Source organism: Staurois parvus, unplaced genomic scaffold (assembly GCF_062004578.1).
Source record: "Staurois parvus isolate SC_StPar_1 unplaced genomic scaffold, SC_StPar_1.0 ptg000199l, whole genome shotgun sequence".
NCBI lineage: Eukaryota > Metazoa > Chordata > Amphibia > Anura > Ranidae > Staurois > Staurois parvus.
Window position 1 is genome coordinate 2,578,556 of NW_028317995.1, and position 24,211 is coordinate 2,602,766.

The window sequence follows — 24,211 nt, forward strand, 5'->3', positions numbered from 1 at the left end:
TCTACTGAGCGACATATCGGATTAGATGTCACTCCACTTCCTCAAACTAAATCTTTCCAAAACTGAGCTCCTAGTCTTCCCCCCAGCCCGCGACCCCCCCCCCCCCGACTTCTCCATCAAGACCAACACCACCACCATCAGTCCCACCCCTCAAGCCAGAGTACTAGGTGTAATCCTAGACTCCAATCTGTCCTTCCAGCCCCAGGTCCAATCGCTGACAAACTCATGTAGACTTGACTAATGCAACTCCCTCCTCATCGGCTTACCTCACCGCAAGCTATCCCCGCTTCAGTCTATCTTGAATGCTGCGGCCAGACTCATCCACCTTACTAACCGCTCCGTATCCGCCACCCCCCTCTGCCAATCCCTCCACTGGCTTCTGATCGCCCAACGGATAAAGTTCAAAATGCTAACATTGACGTATAAAGCTGTTCATAATACTGACCCAAACTACAACACCGATCTGGTATCCAAATACCACCCAAAACGTACTCTCTGCTCCTCACAAGACCTCCTACTCTCTAGTTCCCTGGTCTCCTCCCATGCCAGTCTCCAGGACTTCCCCCATCCTCTGGAACTCCCTATCCCAATTCATCAGACTATCACCTACTCTCCTCACCTTTAGGCGCACTCTGAAAACCTCTCTCTTCAGGAAGCCTACCCCACCCTCAGCTAATTACTGAACTCCTCCACTCTTCCTACCACTCCATCCCCCACAGCTATTTCCTCCTGTACCACTATCCCCTTCCTCCTACATTGTAAGCTCCAAGGAGCAGGGCCCTCGAACCCCTCGTGTATTGAATCGTATTGTTACTGTACTGTCTCCCATTATAATGTACAGCGCTGAGCAAACTGTTGGTGCTATATAAATCCTGTATAATAATAATAATAACCACTGGTCTACGCAATAGTGTAATGCTAAAGCAACTGTGTCACAACTCTGGATTTGGAAAGTACTCTGCAGCTCACTAACCGTACACTCAGGTCTGGAAAGTGCCACAAGCTGAGCCCAATGCACCAAGGTCAATTTCTAGGCAGGCCCTTCAATTTGAAGTCCAGTGGGGGGTTTGATACCATTTCCAAAGCTATTGCTGACGCCCGTTTGAACTTGCTATGTTCCTTTGTATTCCCTTCTGTTTTGTGTGTTCGTTGACATAGTCCTTGGTTAGACACCCTTTGCCTACCCAATGCTTTCTTATTGGTTTCATTTTTACCCTCCCTTTAGAGGCTTTGACTATGATATAGTTTATCTACATGAAATTTCCAGAAAACATTCTTGGTAACCTGCTATCCTGGAATAAACTACATTAAATTTAATTCAGAGTCTTCTTAGCGAGTTGACACAATCTGTATCTCGTTGAGTCAGCAAGTTACCATACTGCCAATACAAGCTAGGCCTCAGGAGGAATGTCCTTTGAATAAAAGCAGTCTCTAATGCAGAAGACATCTCAGTCATCAACTGTTCTTTTCTCATCTCGAGAGACCACCACCCAGAAATATATACTAGAATAGCTATCCATCTATCAACATATTTTCAATTTACTACAAGGATACAAGGCTTTTTTCTAAGGAATAGAGGTAAAAAAACTTTTAGAAACTTCAAAAAGATATTGAGAATTGGCTTTCTGGGTGCCGGAAATAAAACAGGACTGGGATGCTGAATCCTTAAAGTGGAGCTCCACCCAAAAGGGGAAGTTCTGCTTTAAAAAGGTAAGGACTGGTCCCCCACTCCCCATTAAGGATTAGCACTTTTGGGTAGCGGGGGGAGAGGGTACCCGAAATTTACAGGTACCCACTCCCACTTCGATCACCTAGCTCAGGGGTCTGCAACCTTTAAGACATAAAGAGCCACTTGGACCCATTTCCGAGAGGGAAAAAAAGACTGGGAGCCGCAAAACCATTGCAACATTTAAAACAAATCCGACACTGCATATATTGCAAAAAACGCTCTGGTCATGAAGGGGGTTTAAGGGCCCAGTAAGCAAAGGGTTAATCAGGGCCACAGTGTATCGTCAATCACAATCATAGCCTTAGGTTAGTGGTGGGCAACCTTTTTTTTCGACTGAGCCAAATCTCGCCAAAACCACGATTGAAATTTATTTTGAGAGAAACATTTTTAAAACTGAAAATACATCCCCCATATAGTAATTCATCCCCCATATAGTAATTCATCCCCCATATAGTAATTCATCCCCCCTATAGTAATTCATCCCCCATAGTAATTCATCCCCCCTATAGTAATTCACCCCCCCTATAGTAATTCATCCCCCCTATAGTAATTCATCCCCCATAGTAATTCATCCCCCATAGTAATTCATTCCCCATAGTAATTCATTCCCCATATTGTGTGAATTCACTTACCTTTGCTCTGCGCGTTCCTCTCGCTGGGTTCCCGCGCCGTTCTGGTCTTCAGGGCGGACTGTGAGAGGAGAGGAGTTCGTCACGCTGCCCCGCCTACATCCGGGCTGCCCCGCCTACATCCTGACAGCCAATGTTTGCCAGCGGGCGCCCGGCACACAGAAGATCTGCATTAAAAGAGCCGCGGCTTGCCGACCCTATTGCCTGTCACCTGGTGGGCAGTGTGCTCCGGAGCCGCAGGAAAGGTGAAAAAGAGCCGCGGGTTGCCGACACCCGACCTAGCTGATCGGAATTGGAAGTTGTCCTCCCCCCTCCCTCCCCATAGTCTTCTTGGACATGTGACAGGTCCCAGAAGACCAGGGGATCATTCACAAAGCGCAACGCTACTCGCGCATGTGCAGTGAACACCAGCCTGTGAAGCTGCAAGCTTTCACAGCCGGGTGCCCACACTGAAGATGCCAGTGCCAGAAACACAGGGTGGCCGAGGAAACTGGCTGCTGCCGGGGGGTAAACCGTGGGATTGAGGGACAGGTAAGTGTTACACTTTTTGCAGCTGCTAACTTTTATTTTTTTTATTTTCACTGGAACTCTGCCTGAAGACATCAAGGGTTTTTTTTAAAGAGAGGTAGTCTGCTTAGCAGGCAATTATTGTGTCCCAGTTTGTGGCATCAAACCCAAAAAATAATCCTACTGTAGTTTACCAATTCAGAGATGTGGATGCTTTATTAGTTTTTGCAAAGGTTTTTTATTCTTACCTGCTGATCCTGCTAGTAAGTCTGTTTTAACATACCATGCTGTCCAGCAAAAGTGGCAGTTAGAGGATTGAGACAAACTATTAAACACTCACGGGTGCTTACAACGGTCACGTTATCAATTTATGTCAAGCCTTTAATCAAAGAAAAACCAGTTGCTCTAACTGCTTAAAAAAAAGTGTTAACAGGAGTTCACATTTAATTTGTTTGTCAGGTCCATCTACATTTGCATCTAACAGTAACCATCCATAGATTGACAATGTTACAGTGTCCATTGTCTCCATTGATCCTTCATGCATAGTAGACATACCATAATTCAGGAAATGTGTTACTTGCCTTATCAATGGGTAAAACTAAAAGGAGGGGGGAAAAAAAAGCCCAAAGAAAATGACTGCAGCCACCACACTTGGGAATTGGTTAGCTGAAATATACAGTGCTGTGAAAAAGTATTGCCCCTCTTCCTGTTTTGTTTTTTTTTTACATATATTTGTCACACTTTAATGATTCAGATTATCAAACAAATGTTATTACACAAAGCTAACTCCAATAAATACAAAATGCAATTTTTAAATGATTTCATTTATTAAGGGAAAACTGTCCAAACCTCCCTGGCCCTGTGTGAAAAAGTAATTGTCTCTAAAACACTTATTAGGTTTAGGAGACAATTACTTTTTCACATAGGGGCAGGTATGTTTGGTCACCTTTTTCTCCTTAACCACTTCAGCCCCAGAAGGTTTTCCCCCCTCCTGACCATTTTTTTTTTGCTATTTTATCTTGCTATTTGGCACTGCGTTATTTCAACGGGTAATTGCACAGTCATGCAACGCTGTACCTAAATTTTGGTGGTATTTGATTACCACTGGGTTATTTTTTGTAATACAAACAAAAAAGACCAAAAATGTTGGGGAAGAAAAAAAAAAAAAGTATATATCTTCTGTTATAGAAATATACAAATTCAAATTTAGCTATAAACTTAGGCCAAAATGCATTCTGCTACATGTGTTTGGTAAAAAAAAAAAAAAAATTCTCAATACGTGTATATTAATTATGTGAAAATTAGCATCTACAAACTATGGTATACAGTTAGGTCCATATATATTTAAACACAGGCAACATTTTAGATTTTTTCAGGTATTTACCAAAACATATTCAAGCTATAGTTCTATATGGGTTGAAAGTGCACACTCTCAGGTTTAATTTGAGGGTATGTACATCCACATTGGAGGAAGGGTTGAATCATTACAACTCTTTAAGAGTAGTCATCCCCCACTTTTTTAAGGGACCAAAAGTAATTGGACAAATGAATATAATCATAAATAAAATTATTAATTTTTATTATTTTGTTGAGAATCGTTTACTGGCAATGACTGCCTGAAGTCTGGAACCCATGGACATTACCAAGGACTGGGTTTCCTCCTTTCTGATGCTTTGCCAGGCTCCAACTACAGCTGTCTTCAGTTGTTCTCAGTTTGTGGGTCTGCCTTTAGTTTTGCCTTCAGCAAGTGAAATGCATGCTCGATTGGGTTGAGATCAGGTGCCTGAATCAGCCATCCCAGAATATTCCACTTCTTTACACTGCAAAAGCAACCCAGGAGCTTTTGAAGGAATTTTGGATCATTCTCCTTCTGTACTGTGAAGCACCGTCCAATCAACGTTGCTGCATTTGGCTGAATCTGGGCTGACAGTATATCTCTAAACACTGCAGAATTTATCTGGCTGTTTCTGTCTTTTGTCACATCAATAAACACCAAGGACCCAGTGCCACTAGAAACCATGCATGCTCATGCCATCATACTGCCTCCACCATGTTTTACAGATGATGTTGTGTGGTTTGGATAACGAGCTGTTCCAAGCCTTCTGCACACTTTTTTCTTCCCGTCATTCTGCTACAGATTAATCTTAAATTCATCCGTCCAAAGAATGCTTTTCCAGAACTGATCTGGCTTTTTTTTTTTTTTTTTTTTTTTTTTTTTTTAGATATTTTTGGGCAAAGTCTAATCTGGCTTTTCTATTCTTCAAGCTTAGGAATGGTTTGCACCTTGTGGTGAGCCCTCTGTATTTGACAATGATAAGCCCACCTCCTGGAGAGTGTCCTTCACTTGTCTGGATGTTGTGAATGGGTTTATCTTTACCATAGAGAGGATCCCGCAATCATCCACCACTGTTGTCTTCCGTGGACCTCCATGCCTTTTTATGTTGATGTTCTTCTTTCCTCAGAATGTACCAAACTGTTGATTTAGCCACTCCTAATGTTGCTGCTATCTCTCTGATGGATTTGTTTTGTTTTTGAAGCCTTACAATGGCCTCTTTCACTTGCATGGACAGTTCCTTTGAACGCATGATGTAGGTTTACAGCAATAGATTCCAAATGCAAATACCACACTTAGAATTAACTCCAGACCTTTTACCTGCTTCGTTGATGAAGAAATAATGGAGTAGTCCACACTTGGCCACGAAACAGCTTTTGAATCAATTACTTTTGGTCCCTTGAAAAAGGGGGGATGGTTATTCTTAAGAGCTGTAATTCCTAAACCCTTCCTCCAATTTGTATGTACATACCCTCAAATTAAACCTGAGAGTGTGCACTTTCAGCCCATATCCATTATAGAACTATAGCTTGATTATGTTTTGGTAAATACCTAAAAAAATCTAAAATTGTGCCTGTGTCCAAATATATATGGACCTAACTGTATATACTGGAATTTACGCAGCTTTTACTTTCTGACTGCCCATCACATTTCTTGAGGTGCTAAACTGCCAGGGCAGTACAAAATGACAAAAATTTGTATTTATTTTTACACACAAAGTTGTCACTTAAATGACATTGCTCACACATACCATGGGTATATGCGGAATAACACCCCAAAACACATTCTGCTACTTCTCCCGAGTATGAGGATAGCACATGTGAGACTTTTTGGCAGCCTAGCCTTCTCAGGACGGGAGAGCCCGAGAAAGCCGCAGAAGGTGGCGTGAGGGGATGTCCCTTTCCACTGCTTGTAAAAGCGATCCATAGGCTAACATTGCTTTTACATAAAAGCTGACCGCCAGCTGAAAAAAACAATGCCAGGATGATGCCTGCATCTGCTGGCAACATCCTGGTATAACCAGTCAAAAGTCCAGAGACGTACCATTATGTTGCTGGTCCTTGTTGGGCATACATGTAATGTTCTTTTTTTTTTCCATGAGAGGGTCATCACTAAAATACATGAAGCGCATTATAGTTTCATAACTATGCCTGGCCATGACAGCAGAGAACACTGGCATATGATGAATTGGTTCTGTGGACCAATATGACCACAACTCATTCTTTTTTGTAACGCCCATGTTGAAGATTTGGCAAAAAAAAAAAAAGAACGTTTTAAATTCAGAAACCATAATAGGTTTCCATGCAAATTGTCTGACAAGAGCTGAATTTTGGTTGGTGGCTATGTATTGTTGTGCGTATAAACTGTTTTGGCCTACAATCCATTGATACAAATCTTCAGTGAAAAAAGGGGAGGGGCTAAAAGCTAGTGCTGGCAGCGTACGGGGCTGATCCTGCTAACACTGCATTTTTGGGGACACTAGTATAGTTCTGTTCATGATCAATATATTGATCCGTACAAACACTAATTTTAGTAATGGCGGTGATCAGCGACCTATAGCGCGAGTTCAATAGTGTGTGGGCAATGTAATGCTAGCGCACCCTGACTAGGAGGGTCGCTAACTGACCCTGATGCTATCTGATGTCGCTAATGGCAGCAATACAGTGATCAGTGAAAAATTGTATATTGACACTGTACTAATGGGCACTAGCTGGGTGACAGGGATGATCAAAGGATTAATAGGGGCAAACAAAGTGTTAAATGTGCCAATTTAAAATTTTTGTGTGTAAAATGTATTGCAGTTACTCACAGTGTGGTGTTCTCTTTTCTCCCTGGACCAAATGGGGGGGGGGGGGGGGGGTGGCACGCATGTGCTCACACTTGGAAATAGAAGGCAACCTAAGGGTACGCCGCTTTACCCAAAGTTGAGGGGCGGCTGACAAGTAGTTAAAAATTAAAAGAAAAAGTAAATCTCAGTTTTTTTATTTTAAATACTTTCATCAGAGTAGTTAAACATTACCATAGTAAGATAGCAATGCTTAATTTGAACTGTCATAAATGGGTTAAGTTCATGACAGTCCAAAATACTAGTGATCTGTGATTGGTTACAGCTAGTCACATGGTACAGGATGCTGTGATTGGCCCATGTACCATGTGAGAGCTGGAAGGGAAGCAAAGCTGTTATGAATCAGATTGATTCATAACAGCTTTGCTAACATTGTGATCAAGTGATCGCATAGCGTGCGGTGCACCCCCCCCCCCCCCCGTGATAGGAATTAGGAAGGGGACAAATACATTTTCACAGCACTGTATAAAATTTTTGTTTTTGGAATTAATACAGCTTTAAAAAAGGTAGAGCTAATGATTTGTAGAGGTTTTTACATACAGTTCTCACAAATTCTCCAAGGGTATGCAAATGTTTAATATACAGCATGTACCATTTTTAAAGAAAACATGAGTGCGCAGGCAAAAACACATTTCTTTTATTTCCTATGGGATTCACATTCAACTGTAGGTCATGACAAAATGGGACAATCATAAAACAAAATATGGCAACAAGTAAACAAATGAAAGTTCAAAGGTCTGCATACCCTTTGTTCTTAATACTATGTATAGCCTGTCGCAGCGATGGAGAACCGCAGTCACCCATTTGGAAGGAGGACCGATTCATTCAGTAAATTTAAAAATATACACTCACCGGCAACTTTATTAGGTACACTTGTTCAATTGCTTGTCAACACAAACTGCTAATCAGCCAATCACATGGCAGCAACACAATGTATTTAGGCAACTAGACGTGGTGAAGACGATTTGCTGAAAGCAATTCTAAAGGTTTTTTATATTTGGAAAATAACAAACATGTCTATACACCTGCTGTGTGCAGTGGTTTTCACAGAGCAGCCTGGATGTTCCTTTTCCTGGGTCCGCCATAGGCCCTCCTGGCCCCTCCCTCCTGTCGAGTGCCCCCACAGCAAGCAGCCCGCTATGGGGGAACCCTGTGCTTTGCGTGTCCATTCACACACGGAGCTGTGGCTTGGCCCCACCCCGTGTTCTCATTGGCTGACTGGCTGTGATTGACAGCTGTCTCAGCCAATGGGGAGGCAGAGACTCTGAACAGCCGAGGCTGTCATGTACATCACTGGATCGCAATGGGGCTCAGGCAAGTATTAAGGGGGCTGGGTGCACTTCTGCACACAGAAGGTTTTTTACCTTCATGCATAGAATGCATGAAGGTAAAAACCCTTGAGCCTTTACAACCACTTGAAGTGCAAACCAAGCATCAGAATGGGGTAGAAAGGGGATTTAAGTGCCTTTGAACGTAGCATGGTTGTTGGTGTCAGACGGGCTAGTCTGAGTATTTCAAAAACTGCTGATCTACTGGGATTTTCACACAAAACCATATCTAGGGTTTATAGAGAATGGTCCAAAAAAAAGAAAAAAATCCAGTGAGCGGAAGTTGTGTGGATGAAAATGCTTTGTTGAGGTCAGAGGAAAATGGGCAGACTGGTTGCTGCAACGTTCAGATGGTAGGGTCAGAATTTGGTGTAAACAACATGAAAGCATGGATCCATCCTGCCTTGTAACAGTTCAGGCTGGTGGTGGTAGAGGTGTAATGGTGTGAGGGATATTTTCTTGGCACTAGCAAGGCATACCTAATCAAGTGGAAAGTGAATAGTGTATAATGTATAGATGAAAAGAATACAAGTCCATCATAAGTAGTCGTCAGCCACCAAAACTTGATTCTTTTGGGGTTTCCACAAAAGGGCCGATGTAGCTAATGCACATAATATGCCATGGAGCCAAGCAATAGACTTGGGAGACTGCGGTTCTCCATTGCTGCCGCTTTTATCTGTGAAGTGAAATTTGAATAAACAGAGATATATACCAGATCTCCCTCAGTTATATACATCAAGGAGTCATATACATCAAAATCTATTTAATTTTTTTTATCAGCTTTATTCGCAACCCTGGAGCTATTTAAATCAAGCTTAATTTTCTATTGTTACAATATGTACCGGTATACGTTTTTAGAGATCATGTTTATGCTCAGTTTTTGTACTACAATCATGTTTAATATTGTATAATAAAGCTATTTTTTATAATATTTGTATGACTGTCTGTTGGTATGGTACCTCAAAAGTCCCAATAGTTTTTCTGATTAGGGTTTTGTATTTTTTTTTAGTGTCTGGTAAGGGCCACGGTACCAGTAAAACCTACTGACATGGTAGAGACCATTGTTTATATGGGTCTCAATCCCCTCCTTTTCTAGATCGCTTTTTCTTTGGATCTCGAACAATTCTTCAGGCAGGTATGGCTGCAATATTTCTGGTCTTGGTATCAGAAGATCGCTGAATTTTCCACTTCTGAATAAGTGATTGAATCGTACTGACCGGCATATTCAAGGCTTTGGATATCTTTTTATATCCTTTTCCATCTTTATAAAGTTCCATTACCTTGCTAGGCAGGGCTTTTGACAGTTTTCTTCTGCACCCCATTGCTTAGTATCTAGCCTGCTCAGTGCATCCACGTGAGAGCTAACAAACTCATTGACTATTTATACACAGCCACTAATTGCAATTTAAAAAGCCACAGATGTGGTAAATTAACCTTTAATTGCCATTTTAACCCATGTGTCACCTTGTGTGTCTGTTTCAAGGCATGTAAACTTTTGATCGAGGCAATGTGAGGATCAATATGATTTAAAAAGGAACCAAACAACAAATTTATCATACGATAAATGGCTTTATATGATCACTTTCCTTAACTGCTCGCCTGCCGCCCTATAGCAGAAGTACTGCGACGGGGCTGTGCAAAACCACGTATATATACACGCGATTTGCATTTCCAGGTAGGAGTGCTATTGGCGGCTAGAGATGTCAATCACTGGATCCTGGGCCAGCAAGTCCCCGCCGGCACTCGGTGATAGTAGGGAAAGCTGACAGGGGAAAAACCTTTGTGCAGAGAGATACAAAGCAGCATGTCTCCATAGTAAAACACACACAACACAGTTAACCCTTTGACTGCCCCAGATGTTAACCCCTTCCTGCCAAGTGTCATTAGTATAGTGCTTTTTATTAGCACTGATCACTATGTTAACTTCACTGGGGATGTCAGTCCCGCTATAAGTCGCTGATCGCCGCCATTACTAGTATAAAAAAAAAATTACAATTCCAGTATATTATACACCACCGTTTGTAGATGCTATAAAAAAAAACTTTCATGTAAACCAATTCATTTACACATATTGGGATTTTTTTTTTTATAGCAAAGACATGTAGCAGAATACATTTTTACCTAAATTTATGACAAAATTTGATTTTTTTTTTTAAAAATTTTTATTGGATATGTTTTATAGCAACAAGTCAAAAACATATCCATGATCAAATACCCCTGAAAGAAGCTCAATTTGTGGGGGGGGGGGGGGGGGGGGGGGGGAGGATATAATTTCATTTATGTAAAGCGTTGCATTTCCGCAGAATTGTCAGTTAAAGTAACGCAGTGCCGTATTGCAAAAAATGACCTGGCCAAGGAGAGGGGTAAATCCTCTGTAGGGCAAGCGATTAAAAAAACAAAAACAAACGGCATGATCAGGCATATTTTCAATATCAATGTCAAAATGTTATGATCTCTGCCAAGGTATGCAAAATTTTGAGCACAACTGTAGTTGAATGGTCATTTAGAGCAACTGGAAATTATCCAGGTACAGAGTAAATCTATTTTCCTAGTTACTTCTATAGTTTTCTGTAGAGCACTTTCATGAAATATGAAAAGAAGCCAAAAAGGAATGTTTGGAACTGCAGATGACTGTCGTTTTGTCCTCTAATTTAGGTTCGAGGTTTAATATTTCTGATAATGCTTGTGACTAGTACTATAAAAACAGGTTTTTTAAATGCCAATAAATGTCATAAGAATTCCTTTGGTTACAAGGTGGTCAGCAAACAATTCAACTATCGAAATTAATAATTCTAAGAGTGCTTTTTTCTCTCCATGAAAAACACTGAAAAGGCAAAGCATGGAAATAAAAAGAAAAACAAACATACAGTACATACCTCCCTGCTGCAGCTGTCCACCCACTGGCTCTAAAACAGCAAACTGAGCAATCGCATAACCGCTGATTGCTTAGTTATTGGTCCACTCAGAACATAGAACAGTGACTGTCAGTCACTACTCTCCACTCTGCCCCTTCAGCACTCACTGGAGAGCTAGGGCTGGGGCAGGAGCGGCAGGCTCAGGCATCTGAGCAGATCCCAACATTGTCAGGATCCTTCCAGAGCCTGGAGTGGCTCTCACGCAAGTCAACAGGTTTTAGCCCACTGTCCGTTCATTCTGGGTCACAGAAGAGCACAAGTGCACTCCTGTGACACACGAAAAGTATGATCAAAAACGCTTTGGCCAAACTTCTATTGGAAGAGGTAAGTCTACCATCTTCTACAATGTTTTTACGAAATAATTCTTGCATTTTATTACCACGGTTTTTTGGGTTGGAACTAAAGAATCTTGAATGCCCATGTGTACATAAAACCAAATTTTATTACTTTGCATTCCATAGATGCATTTTGAATGGCACCTCAACACATGCTTGGTGCACTAAGGTGAGCTGCAGCTTACGCTGTCAACCACACCATCTCAGCATCTACAGAACTTATCAAAATGGGGCAAGAGAAACAGAAAAGGCGGCTTGTTAAACAGCTGTAGCAACCATGTTTAAAAATTACTTAAAGGGATAAAGTTAAACATGTTGTTTTTTACCTTAATGCATTCCTTGCATTAAAGGTAAAAATGTTTTTCATTTCTATGTCCTCCCCTTTCCCTGTGTGAAGAGGAAGAGGGGTGGGAAGAGATCCAATGCTGTGCACGGCTGCATCTCTTCTCCCCTCACTTCCTCTTCATACAGGACTCAAACAGCAGCAGGAGCCATTGGCTGCTCTCAATCAAATTCAGTGAGGAGGAAGTGGTGGGCAGGGCTAAGTCTCACTGCGACCCACAGACACAGCTCAGGAGCGAGCAGGCACCGTGTGCCTCCATAGCAGCCATTTGCTATGGGGACACACAACGAGGAGGAGCCAAGATCATTGGCAAGGGAACAGAGAAGAGGATGATCAGGGCCGCTCTCTGCAATAACACTGCACAGAGCAGTTTGTTATTTACATTTTTTTTTAAAACTGACTTTAGTAACGCTTTTATCCTTGGGAATAAGGCCTGATGCACACGTGGGTAAAAAATGCTGAGTTTTTTACTGATCTGAAATTAGATGCATTGTTGTCTATGGGATATTGCATACAGTTGAGTAAAGATCAGTAATACAGTGTTATTTACAGAGCAGTAAAACAAAAATAGAAAAGGTTTCATTTGAGTGCAGTAATTTACTCATGTGTTTACTCATTTGGGCCCCTTACACACGAGCGTCATAATTTACGGTTTACTCAGGAAAATGTGACGACTATGTGCAAGGGGCCATAACATGGCATCCACGATCACAGGGGCATCACAAGTTCCTGAGTAAACATCAGTAAAATTTTCTATTTTGATTTTACTGCTCTGTACTCAATGCTTTATTACTGATCTTTACTCAGCTGTGTGCAATGTCCCATAGACAACAATGCATCTCATTTCAGATCTGTAAAAAACCTAGCATTTTTTACTCCAGCCTATACTCAACATTACTCAGGGATTTGCACACAGTTTTTGGTCCCTTGCACACGGGCATCACAAGTTCCTGAGTAAACATCAGTAAATTATGACGCCTGTGTGCAAGGGACCCAAGGGCTTTAGTGCAAGTTCTTCAGCTCAGAAGTAAAGTTTTGGGGGGGGGAAAAAAATAAAAAATTTAATATGCTTTTGTATTGCTCTGAGCAGCATTTGTTTTGGCCTGCTTCTCGCTTGATGCTGGGGTGATTGGTTAATGCTGTTTATGCAAGGGGAAGTGCTCTATGAGGTGCTGTTATTGACCTCTGCTGGTTGTATGCCTACAGTAATCTTTTTCCTTAAAAGGATAGGTTTGCCTTTAACATGTTACACGCTACAAACCTATTTACTGCACCCACTGATTGGGTGTAATGCTTTCCAGGCTCCCATGTAAAATAAATAAGAAAATGCAGTTTAAGTGCAAAATCATGGTTTTTTTTTTTTAGTTTAAACAAAGGTGAACTTAGCCTTTAAAGGGGTTCTTTAGCTTTTTATAAAAAAAAATAATTTTAACTTTAATTAAAGAATACTCACCTGTCCAAGAGTCCAGCGCCATGCTCACCCGATCCGCTTCTTTGCCAGTCTTCGGGTCCCCAGCATGTTTACTGTGGGCAGCCGACTACAGTTCTTTGCGGGTTCACAGCTGGCTGCCCACTGCGCATGTAAGAGCCATCATGTGTTTCGTGATTGGTCCCGCAGACTTCTGCAGACTGTGACGTGTCCAGAAGGTTGCGGTGTGTGTGTGTATGGGGGGGTATGGGGGTGCATAAAGTTGAACGTCCCTTTTAGGGTGAAATTCCACATTAAACGTTCTAAGGCACTGTCTCAAGACATACTGCAAACTAAACCTGGGTGCTCTCTACTTGCTTGTGCTAGGTCAGTGACTAAGAAAGTATTAAAGACTAAGTTCACCTTTCTGAACATGTTACACCCATATTTAGGATGCAACATGTAATCTGTTCAGCATTCAGCCCCTCCCCACGATCCCCTTCTCCCAGCTATCCTGAGTCTGCAGGAGCCTGACAAGTGCTCAATAAAGCACACATATATATTTTTTTTACCTGCAAAAAAAAAAAAAAAAAAAAAAAAAAAAAAAAACACACAAAAACATGCATTTATTTTTTTTCTTTCAAAACATGAACTTATCATTTAAAGCTGAAGTTTAGCAAAAAACATTTTTTCTCTGCAGCTTTATTTACATTACTTACCTGTAATGAAGTAAGTCCCACGATGTGCAAGCAGCTGGATTCTGTAGAAATCTTCACTGCAGGGCTGCCCTGTTGCGCAACTTCTAGCACTGACCTGAAATGATCTGATGGAGACACTCCGCCCCCATGTAAGAATATGCATTTTTTTTTCTTTTTTTTTTAATTACCTCCAATAAATGTATATATTTTTAAGCAGAGACCCTAAGAATAAAATGTGCAGTGGGTTTCCAAACAATTTTTTGGGAAAATAATTGGGAAAAATATATATAGATACCTAACAGGTCATGCTCTAAAATTGCGCACGCTCGTGGAATGGCGAAAGAACTACAGTACTTAAAAATCTCCATAGGCGACGCTTTATTTCACAAAAGATGTATTAGGTTTTTCTAAGACATTACAAAGATGTCATGAACGGGAATCAAAAGTACAAATGAAAAATCAGGATAAGGCATTCATTGTATGAAACAGTACCCAAACCAACAACATCAGCTAGGATGAAATATACAGAACCATAGGCAATGCTTTAAAAGACTTTATGGGTTCCCAGTTTAGAGTTACACAGGAGGTCTGGTGCTCGAATTATTACACTCGCAATAATTTGTGGAAATACCTAACACATGTGGTGTGATAGCCGTTTACGTATTCGCGTGGGACCAACGCGTGCATTAGCCTTTGTGCGCAGCACCGTGGGACGGGGGTGCTGTAACCTTTTTTTATTATTTTTTAAACTAACTTAAATTTTTTTGTATCACTTATTGCTATCAAAATGTACAAACATCTTTTGTGATAGCTGGAGCAGTGATAGGTCCTCTTTCTGGAAAGATCTGGGGTCTATTAGACCTTTGACCAAGATTGGTTTGATCAGATGCTTTCACAATCCAGTAATGGCTTGTTTACATCCTGGAAAAGCCGGACGTGCCAAAATACTCATTGCTTCCCGTTTCTAATACCATAGAGATGATCAGGGAAATTCAGGTCCTCAGTCATCTTTATGGTAAGCCAGCAGAACTGCCGGGTTCAGTCCCAGGCTCCTCGGTGTAACGGGAGAGTCCAGAAAGGCAACGAAAGGTGGCGGGGGGTAACCTCCTTCCACCGCCTGTAAAAGTGATTTAGCGTCTAATCAGCCGCTAGCATCGCTTTTACATTTAAGCCCACCGACTGACTGAAAACAGAGATACCGGAATGATGCCTGTAGCTGCAAGCATCATCTTAGAATAACCACTTCAACCTGGCGACATAGGGTACATTCAGGAGGCTTTAGTGGTTAACAAAAGAGCCTTCACTGATTACACTGCCTGTGACGCAATCTCTCACCAATTCACAGATTGTGATACAGACAGTGTAATCACTGAAAGAACTTTTCTCAATGGAGGAGAGGGAAGGAGGGGATGTGTCCCCATCAGATCATCTATTGTGCAGCTGAGCACAGAGACCCAAAGCTGTTAACCCCAACAAGACTGAAAGTTCAACAGCACCCTGCACTTTGTGGGATAGATTTCATTACAGGCAAGTAATGTAACTAAAGCTGTAGATTTTTATTTAGCTAAAAACTTTAGCTTGAACACTGTAAGATCAGCATGATGGATACTTTGCATGTTTAACATAGATATAGATAGAGATAGAGATATATATATATATATATATATATATCTATCTATCTAGATCTATATCTCTCTATCTAGATCTATATCTATCTATCTAGATCTATATCTATCTATCTAGATCTATATCTATCTATCTAGATCTAGATCTATCTATCTAGATCTAGATCTAGATCTATATCTATCTATCTAGATCTAGATCTAGATCTATATCTATCTATCTAGATCTAGATCTAGATCTATATCTATCTATCTAGATCTAGATCTATATCTATCTATCTAGATCTAGATCTAGATCTATATCTATCTATCTATCTATCTATCTCTATCTCTGTACAGCAGCCCCTGAAATGAAAATTCACAGAACTTTGGGCACACATCAAAATTAGCCTCAGATGAACTTGTAAGGAAAGGTTTTAAAATGATTTTCAATGGGTTGTAGATTGTAATTTTAGACCCATGCAAGGGTCTTTCACTTACTCTTACTACACATACTCTTAAATTATACCTTCAGTTTCTTGTGCCTCTCGTGCTTCTCTCTGTAGCCGCTGTCGTAGCAGTTCCTGCTGCTTTTCTAGGTACTGCTTTATAAAGCTGTTCTGTCCCATTTCCTCCCCCATCTGTAGGGCAAAATAATTACACAATCATTTTATCTGCGTGATAATGGTCACTGCATCCACAGTTGACAACATATAATAGCAAAATCATGCAATCATATTATTAAACTTCATTTGAGCACTTATCTCTTCATACTAGCAGGTCTTTGTATCATGTTTGATTGAAATTTACTGACAAGAACTTCAAGTTACACAAAAGGCTGGGAAGTGCTCTAAAAGAAGGTTTCCTCTGCTGTGCTCATAATGATCGCAAAGCACAATGTAAAAGTATGCAGCTTCTTTATCTTTTAATCCATGCCTTTGTTCCAGTTTACGCTGGTGCCATGACTGCTGCCCCATGTTTCCTGTTTCAGGGTGGCTACTTTCTCATGCAACAGCCAATGGAGCAACACTTGCATGCAAGGACTGGAAATGTATCCTCCTGCACTGCATGTATCAAAAGAAACACAGCCCCACAGCTTAGGATGGCAAGGCACTCCCCTGCTCCTCCTCCCCTTACCTAAAGACTAACTTTAGACTGCCCTGTCCACAGTTAACTCTTCCTATGAAGACCAAAAGGTTCAGGAAAGCAGCACAGAGAGCCAGAATTAAAGTTGTAATCTGCAACTGCTGAAAGAATTTTAACAAATAGTTTACCAGGGAATGTTTATTTTATTGCGCTCAATGTGTTAAGCTGAGAAACACAAGAGGGTTTAAGCCCAGGTTCACACTATGCAGTGTGGGACATGGCATGTAATTCGCACAGGAATCGCACCGCATTCCTGTGCGAATTACATGCTAATGTCTGCAGTGCGATTTGAGCCATATACTTTGCATGGCTCAAATAACTTTTTTAAATCCGCACCGGATTTAAATGGCATGGGTGTGTTCACCCATGCGATGCGCTTTCTGGCAATTGCATCGTGTTTTGCAATATGTTTTGGGGGGGCAAATTTAGCGGACACCTGCATCAGATCGCATGAATGCAATGCGACTAACGCAGTGCGAAAACACACAGGATTCGTAGCGTTTCCCACAGTGCATTGGTGTGAACCGGGTGTAATACTACTTCAATCCTCTCTGTAGTATAAGAGGCATGATGGATAAGCACAAATACATCTGCAAGTCAAAGAGTTTACACCCACAAGTTAGTGAATGTCCTGAGGATTTAAAGGAGGCACAGTTAACAAAACTAGAAAGTATGCCAGGCAGTTTTGAACAAGTCAAAAAAATAAGAGCACAATGACCTGACAAAAAAAAAAAAAAAATTGGATTTCCCTTTAAATTCCATATCATGCAGTACAGTACAGAATATAGAATATCTATAGACCCCGATTTATAAACTGGTGCCTTCAGTAGATTGGACACTGGCAAACTACGCGAGTCCTCGGTTTTGTAGCAAGCAATGCAGAGTAATCCAGGTGGCCTGTACTGTACTCCAATGTATGAAGTCAACAGGTGAGTCAAAATTCCTGTTATGTTAATCGTATACAAGCTAAATATTCATAGACCCTGGGACATCCCCAAGCAATGAATGAGAAAGATGAGCAACAGCTAGGCAAACAGAACGATTGCCAACAGGCCCAACAACAAGGATCAAGAAATCCAACTTCAGGATGCTGATACTGCAAGAACCTTGTGGCTGAAAACTAGATCTGCAGAAGACTGGACGTCCACCTGGTAGAACTTAGAAAAGATATGAACAGAAGACCAAGAGGTGGCCTTTCAAAACCTGGGCAAAAGAGGCTTGATGTCGGAATGCCCAGGAAACCACTCGCAAATCTTGTGGAGCGAGCATGTAAAAGTGCAGGAGGGATTTTGTCCTTTAGAGTATAAGCTCTGACAATAAGTTGTCTTTCTAGCGATGGTGTACTTGGAAGCAGGATGTCCCTTTCAAAGTCCTGAGTGTAGGGAAAATAGGGAGGCCATCTTCCTGACAGAAACTGTTGCTTTGAGGTAAACTTTATGGTCCCAACTATGTCCAAACAGTGGAGTACTTTAGTAAAGTAGGAATAACTCAGACTCCTTTTATCCCTTAAGACCTGGGCCATGCTGTTCAAGCCAGTGACTGATAAGCAGGATGGAGTAGAAGGCCCTGAGACAGGAGGTCTGACCTGTGGGGAAGAGACACAGGTTGTCTCCTAGTGGTCAAGTATGTACAGCTGAAAGAAGCTATAGCCAGGAGGTAAACTCTGAAACCATGCTCTACATCCTCACAGCAGAAAAAGACCATTGATAGAGAGGACCAGAGTAATATCGTGGCTGAGATGGAAGGAAGAAACAACCTTGGAGGAAAAAGGAATTTTTTGGCCTCAAAACCACCTCGCCCCTTCGCAGTATATGGAAGGGTTCTTTAAAAGGTTAAGGCCGCTAACTCAGAAACAAGTTGTTCCAAAGTGATGGCAAAAAAAAAGCAGCCTTGAGTTTGAATAGACAAGGGAATACTGCAGTTTCTGGAGGGTCAAGAGACAGTGTTGTAGCAAGCAATAGGAAGTTCATAAGCAACAGAAGAGAGGGACTGGTGTCCTGTACCATGCCACAAGATAAGGATTTTACTAGTAAAGCAAAACATTCTGTTTTTCTTATTTGTACAGTACAGGAAATGGAATCTTTGTTTTAACTATGGGATGTCCAAAAACAGGCCAACTGAGGGGTGGGTAACATAGCACCTAACAAATGGGTCAAGAAAGGATTCGGTAAGCAGCACCTTACATCTGAAACCAGCATCAGGGAAAGACTGAACATCCTGGTAAAATTTAAACAAGTGAACAGAATACCAAGTGGTAGCCTTACAAACCTGAGAAATAGATGTCTGATGCTGAATGGCCCATAAAGCAAAAAATCTGGCACAGTATTCATTAACAGGGAAGGAACCCTTACCCCTTGATGGTATTCAAGATCTAATGCTAGGTCGAGACCAGACTGGAGAAAGCACAGGACTTACCCCACAGAGTACTTCCTAGGATTGAATTCTCTAATCTCGCACTACATAAATTAGGCCTTCCTGGCATGATGGTAGATTCCATGAGAAGTTGACTGCCTAGCCTTCAGGAAGCTAGGGAAAACTGAATTAGAGAAGACCCTGTTTGTTAATACCCGGACCTCAACATCCACATAAAACCAGATATGAGAACAGAAAACCCTTCTCCAGATAGGTAGGAGGAAGAGTATGTGGTCAATGAGCCAACAGAGTTTCCAGAGAATCCCCCCCTCCAAAGCCATTCGAGTCTTAGCAAGGAAGCCTGCCATGTGCAGTGCAAAATGTCTCCAAAGGGGTACTCACAACCTTCACTACTGCTAAAACCAAAGGGTGAAGCCTTCTGTGAAACCAGGAACCAAATATCACTGTACTGTACTTACAGAAGCAGGAAGACCTGGAATCAAGCAGTAAGAGAATGCCAGGAGGAAAAAAAAAAAAACCAAAACAAAAACATGGTGCATTCTGTACATGTGCAGAGGGGTCAGACTGAAGCTGCAAAGGTACAATGGCAGGCCACTTGTAACAGCTTTGTTTTAAATGGGGGCCACAAAAGGTGCTAAATTGAAACATACTGGTATTCACACTCCATGGTTGTGACACAACATTTTAAGCGTCACAGAACGCACTGCACCATAGTCACCCGGGTAGTAGTGCCAGCACATTGGGACCAAACAGGGCGTGTAAGCCCCTTGTAACTTGCTGCAGCAATTATGTCTCATGCTGTAGCAGGATGTCAAGGACCAGCTCCAACCTGGGTTCATCCTCCACGTTAGGCATACCCCAAAAGGGGTATTTAGGGACAGGGCTTGTAGGGAGCAAGCAAAGACTGTATAGCACACTGCAGATAGCTCATTAACAAATGAACGACGTGCCAAGGTAAGTGATCATTTAGGACCCCGTGCCCAAAGCAACTTTACAGGCTAGCTCTATCTTCTTCCATTCGGAGTCCAGGTATGGACATCGTCGAATAGCACCCAAATTCTTTATTAATGATCACTTTGCAGAAGACAGTGCAATGTTTCAGTGCCATGCAGGACCCCTTCATCAGGCATGTGATGAGACCCCAAACAGAGGACTCAAACATAGTGCATTTGCCTGCACCGGAACACATGGTACAGAAGTACCATGCAATCCAGTTTAGAGGGTTTTTTTTTAAGTAGTGCTTGCACTACTTTTGATGTGGTGCAGTGCGATTTCAGCAGATTCAAATGAATGGGCTGAAAATGCACTGCACTTAAATTGCACAGGGGCTTAGTCATAACCGGTAGTAGCAGTGATCCTTTCCTCTTTACACAGTTGTTGGCTAAACTCTAAAACAGCCTCTCAACCGAGACTCCAGATATTGCAAGGGGTTTGTTGAGCTGTGGCCAACTGGCCTCCCATTTGAGGTGATTATTCTAGGACTTGGCAAAGCCAGCAGCAAGATACCAATTATATCTCTAGAAGTCTGTAGGGGTGGCATTCTGACAACCACCATGAAGTTCACATTGACCTCATTTAGCTTTACCTCATTTACTGAGCTCTGGAGGAATTGCACTTGCAGTGCACAGTATATTTGCCTTTAGTAAAGCAATCCTCCTGCATTTTGAGGTGGTGCAGTAAGATTGAACTCACTGTAAGACAGATTTTTTGGGACTGTTTTTATGCTTGTTCTTACAACTTGTTATAAATGTTTATTTTCCCAACTGTACCAAAATGTATTTTTGTTAGGTCTGTCTCCCATTGGAAGGATTTTTCATCTCTTCCTGTCTTAACAGGAAGTTAGAGGAAATCTCCCAATAGGGACACAGAGAGAAATAAAATCATGCATAGGCTCAAACCCTCTCCCACTCTCTTCAATATTACATAACTGACAGCACAAACCAATTACCTCACTGATATGACTTATAATATTAAAATTTGTCTAAAAAAAAAAATGTACAACACACCATACATACCTGAGAATTTGGCTGGAACCCAGTATGAGGAGTAGAGTGTTTCTGGAGGTTTTCCAGCATCAGTGCCTAAAAATAAAATTATCAGGAACAAAAATTACAATTGAACTGTATTTTTTACATCCTATATGAATTCATAAAGGCCTATTTACACCTATGGGATGCAGATTTTGCGTACTCTATACACAAAGTGATAGGAAAACCTCTTTTTGGATAGCATAGGGAAGGGTGATAACACCTACTGTATGTGTCCCATTGAAGAGATTTGACTTTAATTCCTGTCCTGGGAAAAACAAGAGGAAGTAACTTTTGAGACAGTTCTCACCAGAACAATTGCCCTGACTGGAAGTTTTTCTCCCACTCCCTGTTAAAGTGATTGCTGTAAAATTTAGAATTTTTGTAACAAGAAAAAAAAAAAAAAAAAAAAAAAAAACACACACACCACAGTGGAAGTACATTATATACCGTACTTCCAATAATTATCACTTCACTCATCTAAATAGTCATAAAGACAGGCATAAATTTCTTCTGAGTATTGCGTTGCTAAACATGAACAAGGGTGCAGACAAGTGCAGACCTTTATGGTTGGATCGGGAAACATCTGTATTTCTGTATGCCATATATAACCCACTGCAGAACCTTCTAGGGAAAAAAAAAAAAACTTTAGCTAGTTTGATTGGCTATTTCTCAGGCAACCACAAAATGTATTTGTAATGATTGTGCGCAATAGGGACAATAGAAACTGTACACGACAGCCATTTTTGTTTTTTTATGAGCAATGACCTTTCTCCCCTCTCTGCTCCTGAAAAATGTGGAAATTTGTAGCTGTAACGTTTAACGAATTTCAAAAAAACCTCTTATCCAAATTAAAAACACAAATAGGCGCAGTGTCCAGACCTGGCCAGAGCTGTAAGGCGCTAATTAGTCTTGGAATGAGGTCGGTTTCCATGAACCATGAAAAACACTTTCCTCTGCCCTATTGTAAAACAATAATAACTCAGTCAAGCCTTGTGACTTGTAAGGCCATTTAACCTCTAGGAATGCAGAGCATGCCATAAAACATCTATTCCACAAACCAACAATTCCACATACAATTCAAAGGAATTCAACAGGAAACATTATTATTAGGTATATATTTGAATGAGGAATATCATACCGAATAAATCAAGGTCATACATGACTACCCTAGCATATGCGAAAGGGGAGAAAGCAGTCTCCTCCCACCTGGGCGACAAGGCACACTGTTTGGTATCCCTGGGTTCGAAATATAATTCTGAATATTAATCTGCCAGTTGCTAGAATACCACCTGCACATACTGGAAGTTATTAATATTAGTATGCAACTGCAGTTGGGACTTGGTCATAAACTTGGTTACCTAGTACCCATCCCCTAAACTGGATGAGTGGTCAGTTGTTCTTGGTTCACACCCCTTTGATATCACAGAAAAGGTACTGACAGGATGTTAAGATGGAGATCTCATATTACTATCAACCAAGGAACATCTTAATGTTTGGAAACATTTTTGTTTGGAAAATTGGACTCTGCTAAACCCAGGACTTTGCCAGTATTCTACCTTTTTAACTACTTTCTTTTAATTCTCTGTTGCATTATTGTTCTCCATTTCCTTTTAACATCTCTTTCTGTAAATATTCTAATTGCACTATTTGACCTTTTCATTAATAAACCCGATTTTGAAAAGTGTTAAAATTATCTCTAAGGCTTTTAATGCAAACTAAAGAATCCCTGTCTCTTGAAGAGCGCTACTGCACAGTGGATATAAAAAGTCTACACACCCCTGTTAAAATGTCAGGTTTCTGTGATGTAAAAAAAGAATGAGACAAAGAAATAATTTCAGAATTTTTTCCTATAAAACTGTACAACTCAATTGAATAACAACAAATCTTTTTTTTTTTGGGGGGGGGGGTGTTAGGGGGGAGTAAGCAAACTAAAATAATGCAGTTGCATAAGTGTGTACACCCTCTTATAACTGGGGATGTAGCGGTGTTCAGAATTAAGCAATCACATTCAAAATCCTGTTAAATAGGAGTCATTACACATCTACCACTATTTAAAGTGACTCTGATTACCCCAAATACAGTTCACCTGTTGTAGTAGGTCTTTCCTGACATTTTCTTACTCACATCCTACAGCAAAAGCCATGGTCCGTAGAGAGCTTCCAAAGCATCAGAGGGATCTCATTGTTAAAAGGTATCAGGAGAAGGATACAAAAGAATTTCCAAGGCGATAGATATACCATGGAACACAGTCATCAAGTGGAGAAAATATGGTGCAACAGTGACATTACCAAGAACTGGATGTCCCTCCAAAATTGATGAAGACAAGAAGAAAACCGGTCTGGGTGGCTGCCAAGATGCCTACAGCACCATTAAAGGAGCTGCAGGAATATCTTGCAAGTACTGGCTGTGTGGTACATGTGACAATCTCCCATATTCTTCATATGTCTGGGCTATGGGGTAGAGTGGAAAGACGGAAGCCTTCTTTTATGAAGAAAAACATCCAACATCCTGCAAAATTTTGCAAAAACACATCTGAAGTCTTCCAAAAGCATGTGGGAAAATGTATTATGGTTTGAACTTTTTGGCCGTATTTCCAAAAGATATGTTTGGCGCAAAAAAACACAGCACATCAGCAAAAGAACACCATACCCACAGTGAAGCATGGTGGTGGCAGCATCATGCTTTGGGGCTGTTTTTCTTCAGCTGGAACTGGGGCCTTAGTCAAGGTAGAGGGAATTATGAACAGTTCCAAATACCAGTCAATATTGGCACAAATAATCGTGAAAAAGACTTCAGCGCTATATACCTCCAATATCCGTTTTGCAGCTTGCATGCAATGTGTTCCCACATAGATCAAGATTGTCAATAAAAAATGCTGCGCATAATGCATATATTCACACAAATACACTGAATGTACACATACATTACTTTAAAGTGACAGTGTTATATAAAACAATTATAGCCACAGTGCTTGTGACCACTTATATATCA

At 41.1% G+C, this 24,211-nt stretch overlaps 1 protein-coding gene across 4 annotated transcripts in view; it reads right to left on the reverse strand.

The window, feature by feature from the left end:
- Window positions 1-24,211, reverse strand: part of ACIN1 (apoptotic chromatin condensation inducer 1) — a 204,569-nt gene that overhangs the window by 136,713 nt on the left and 43,645 nt on the right. For all 4 annotated transcript variants that reach the window (XM_089678204.1, XM_089678203.1, XM_089678206.1 and 1 more), the window contains exons 2-3: window positions 21,206-21,271; window positions 16,201-16,312 (exon numbers count right to left, since the gene is read on the reverse strand). In XM_089678204.1, the coding sequence (XP_089534330.1) occupies window positions 16,201-16,312; window positions 21,206-21,271 (178 nt within the window). The remainder of the gene's footprint in view (window positions 1-16,200; window positions 16,313-21,205; window positions 21,272-24,211) is intronic.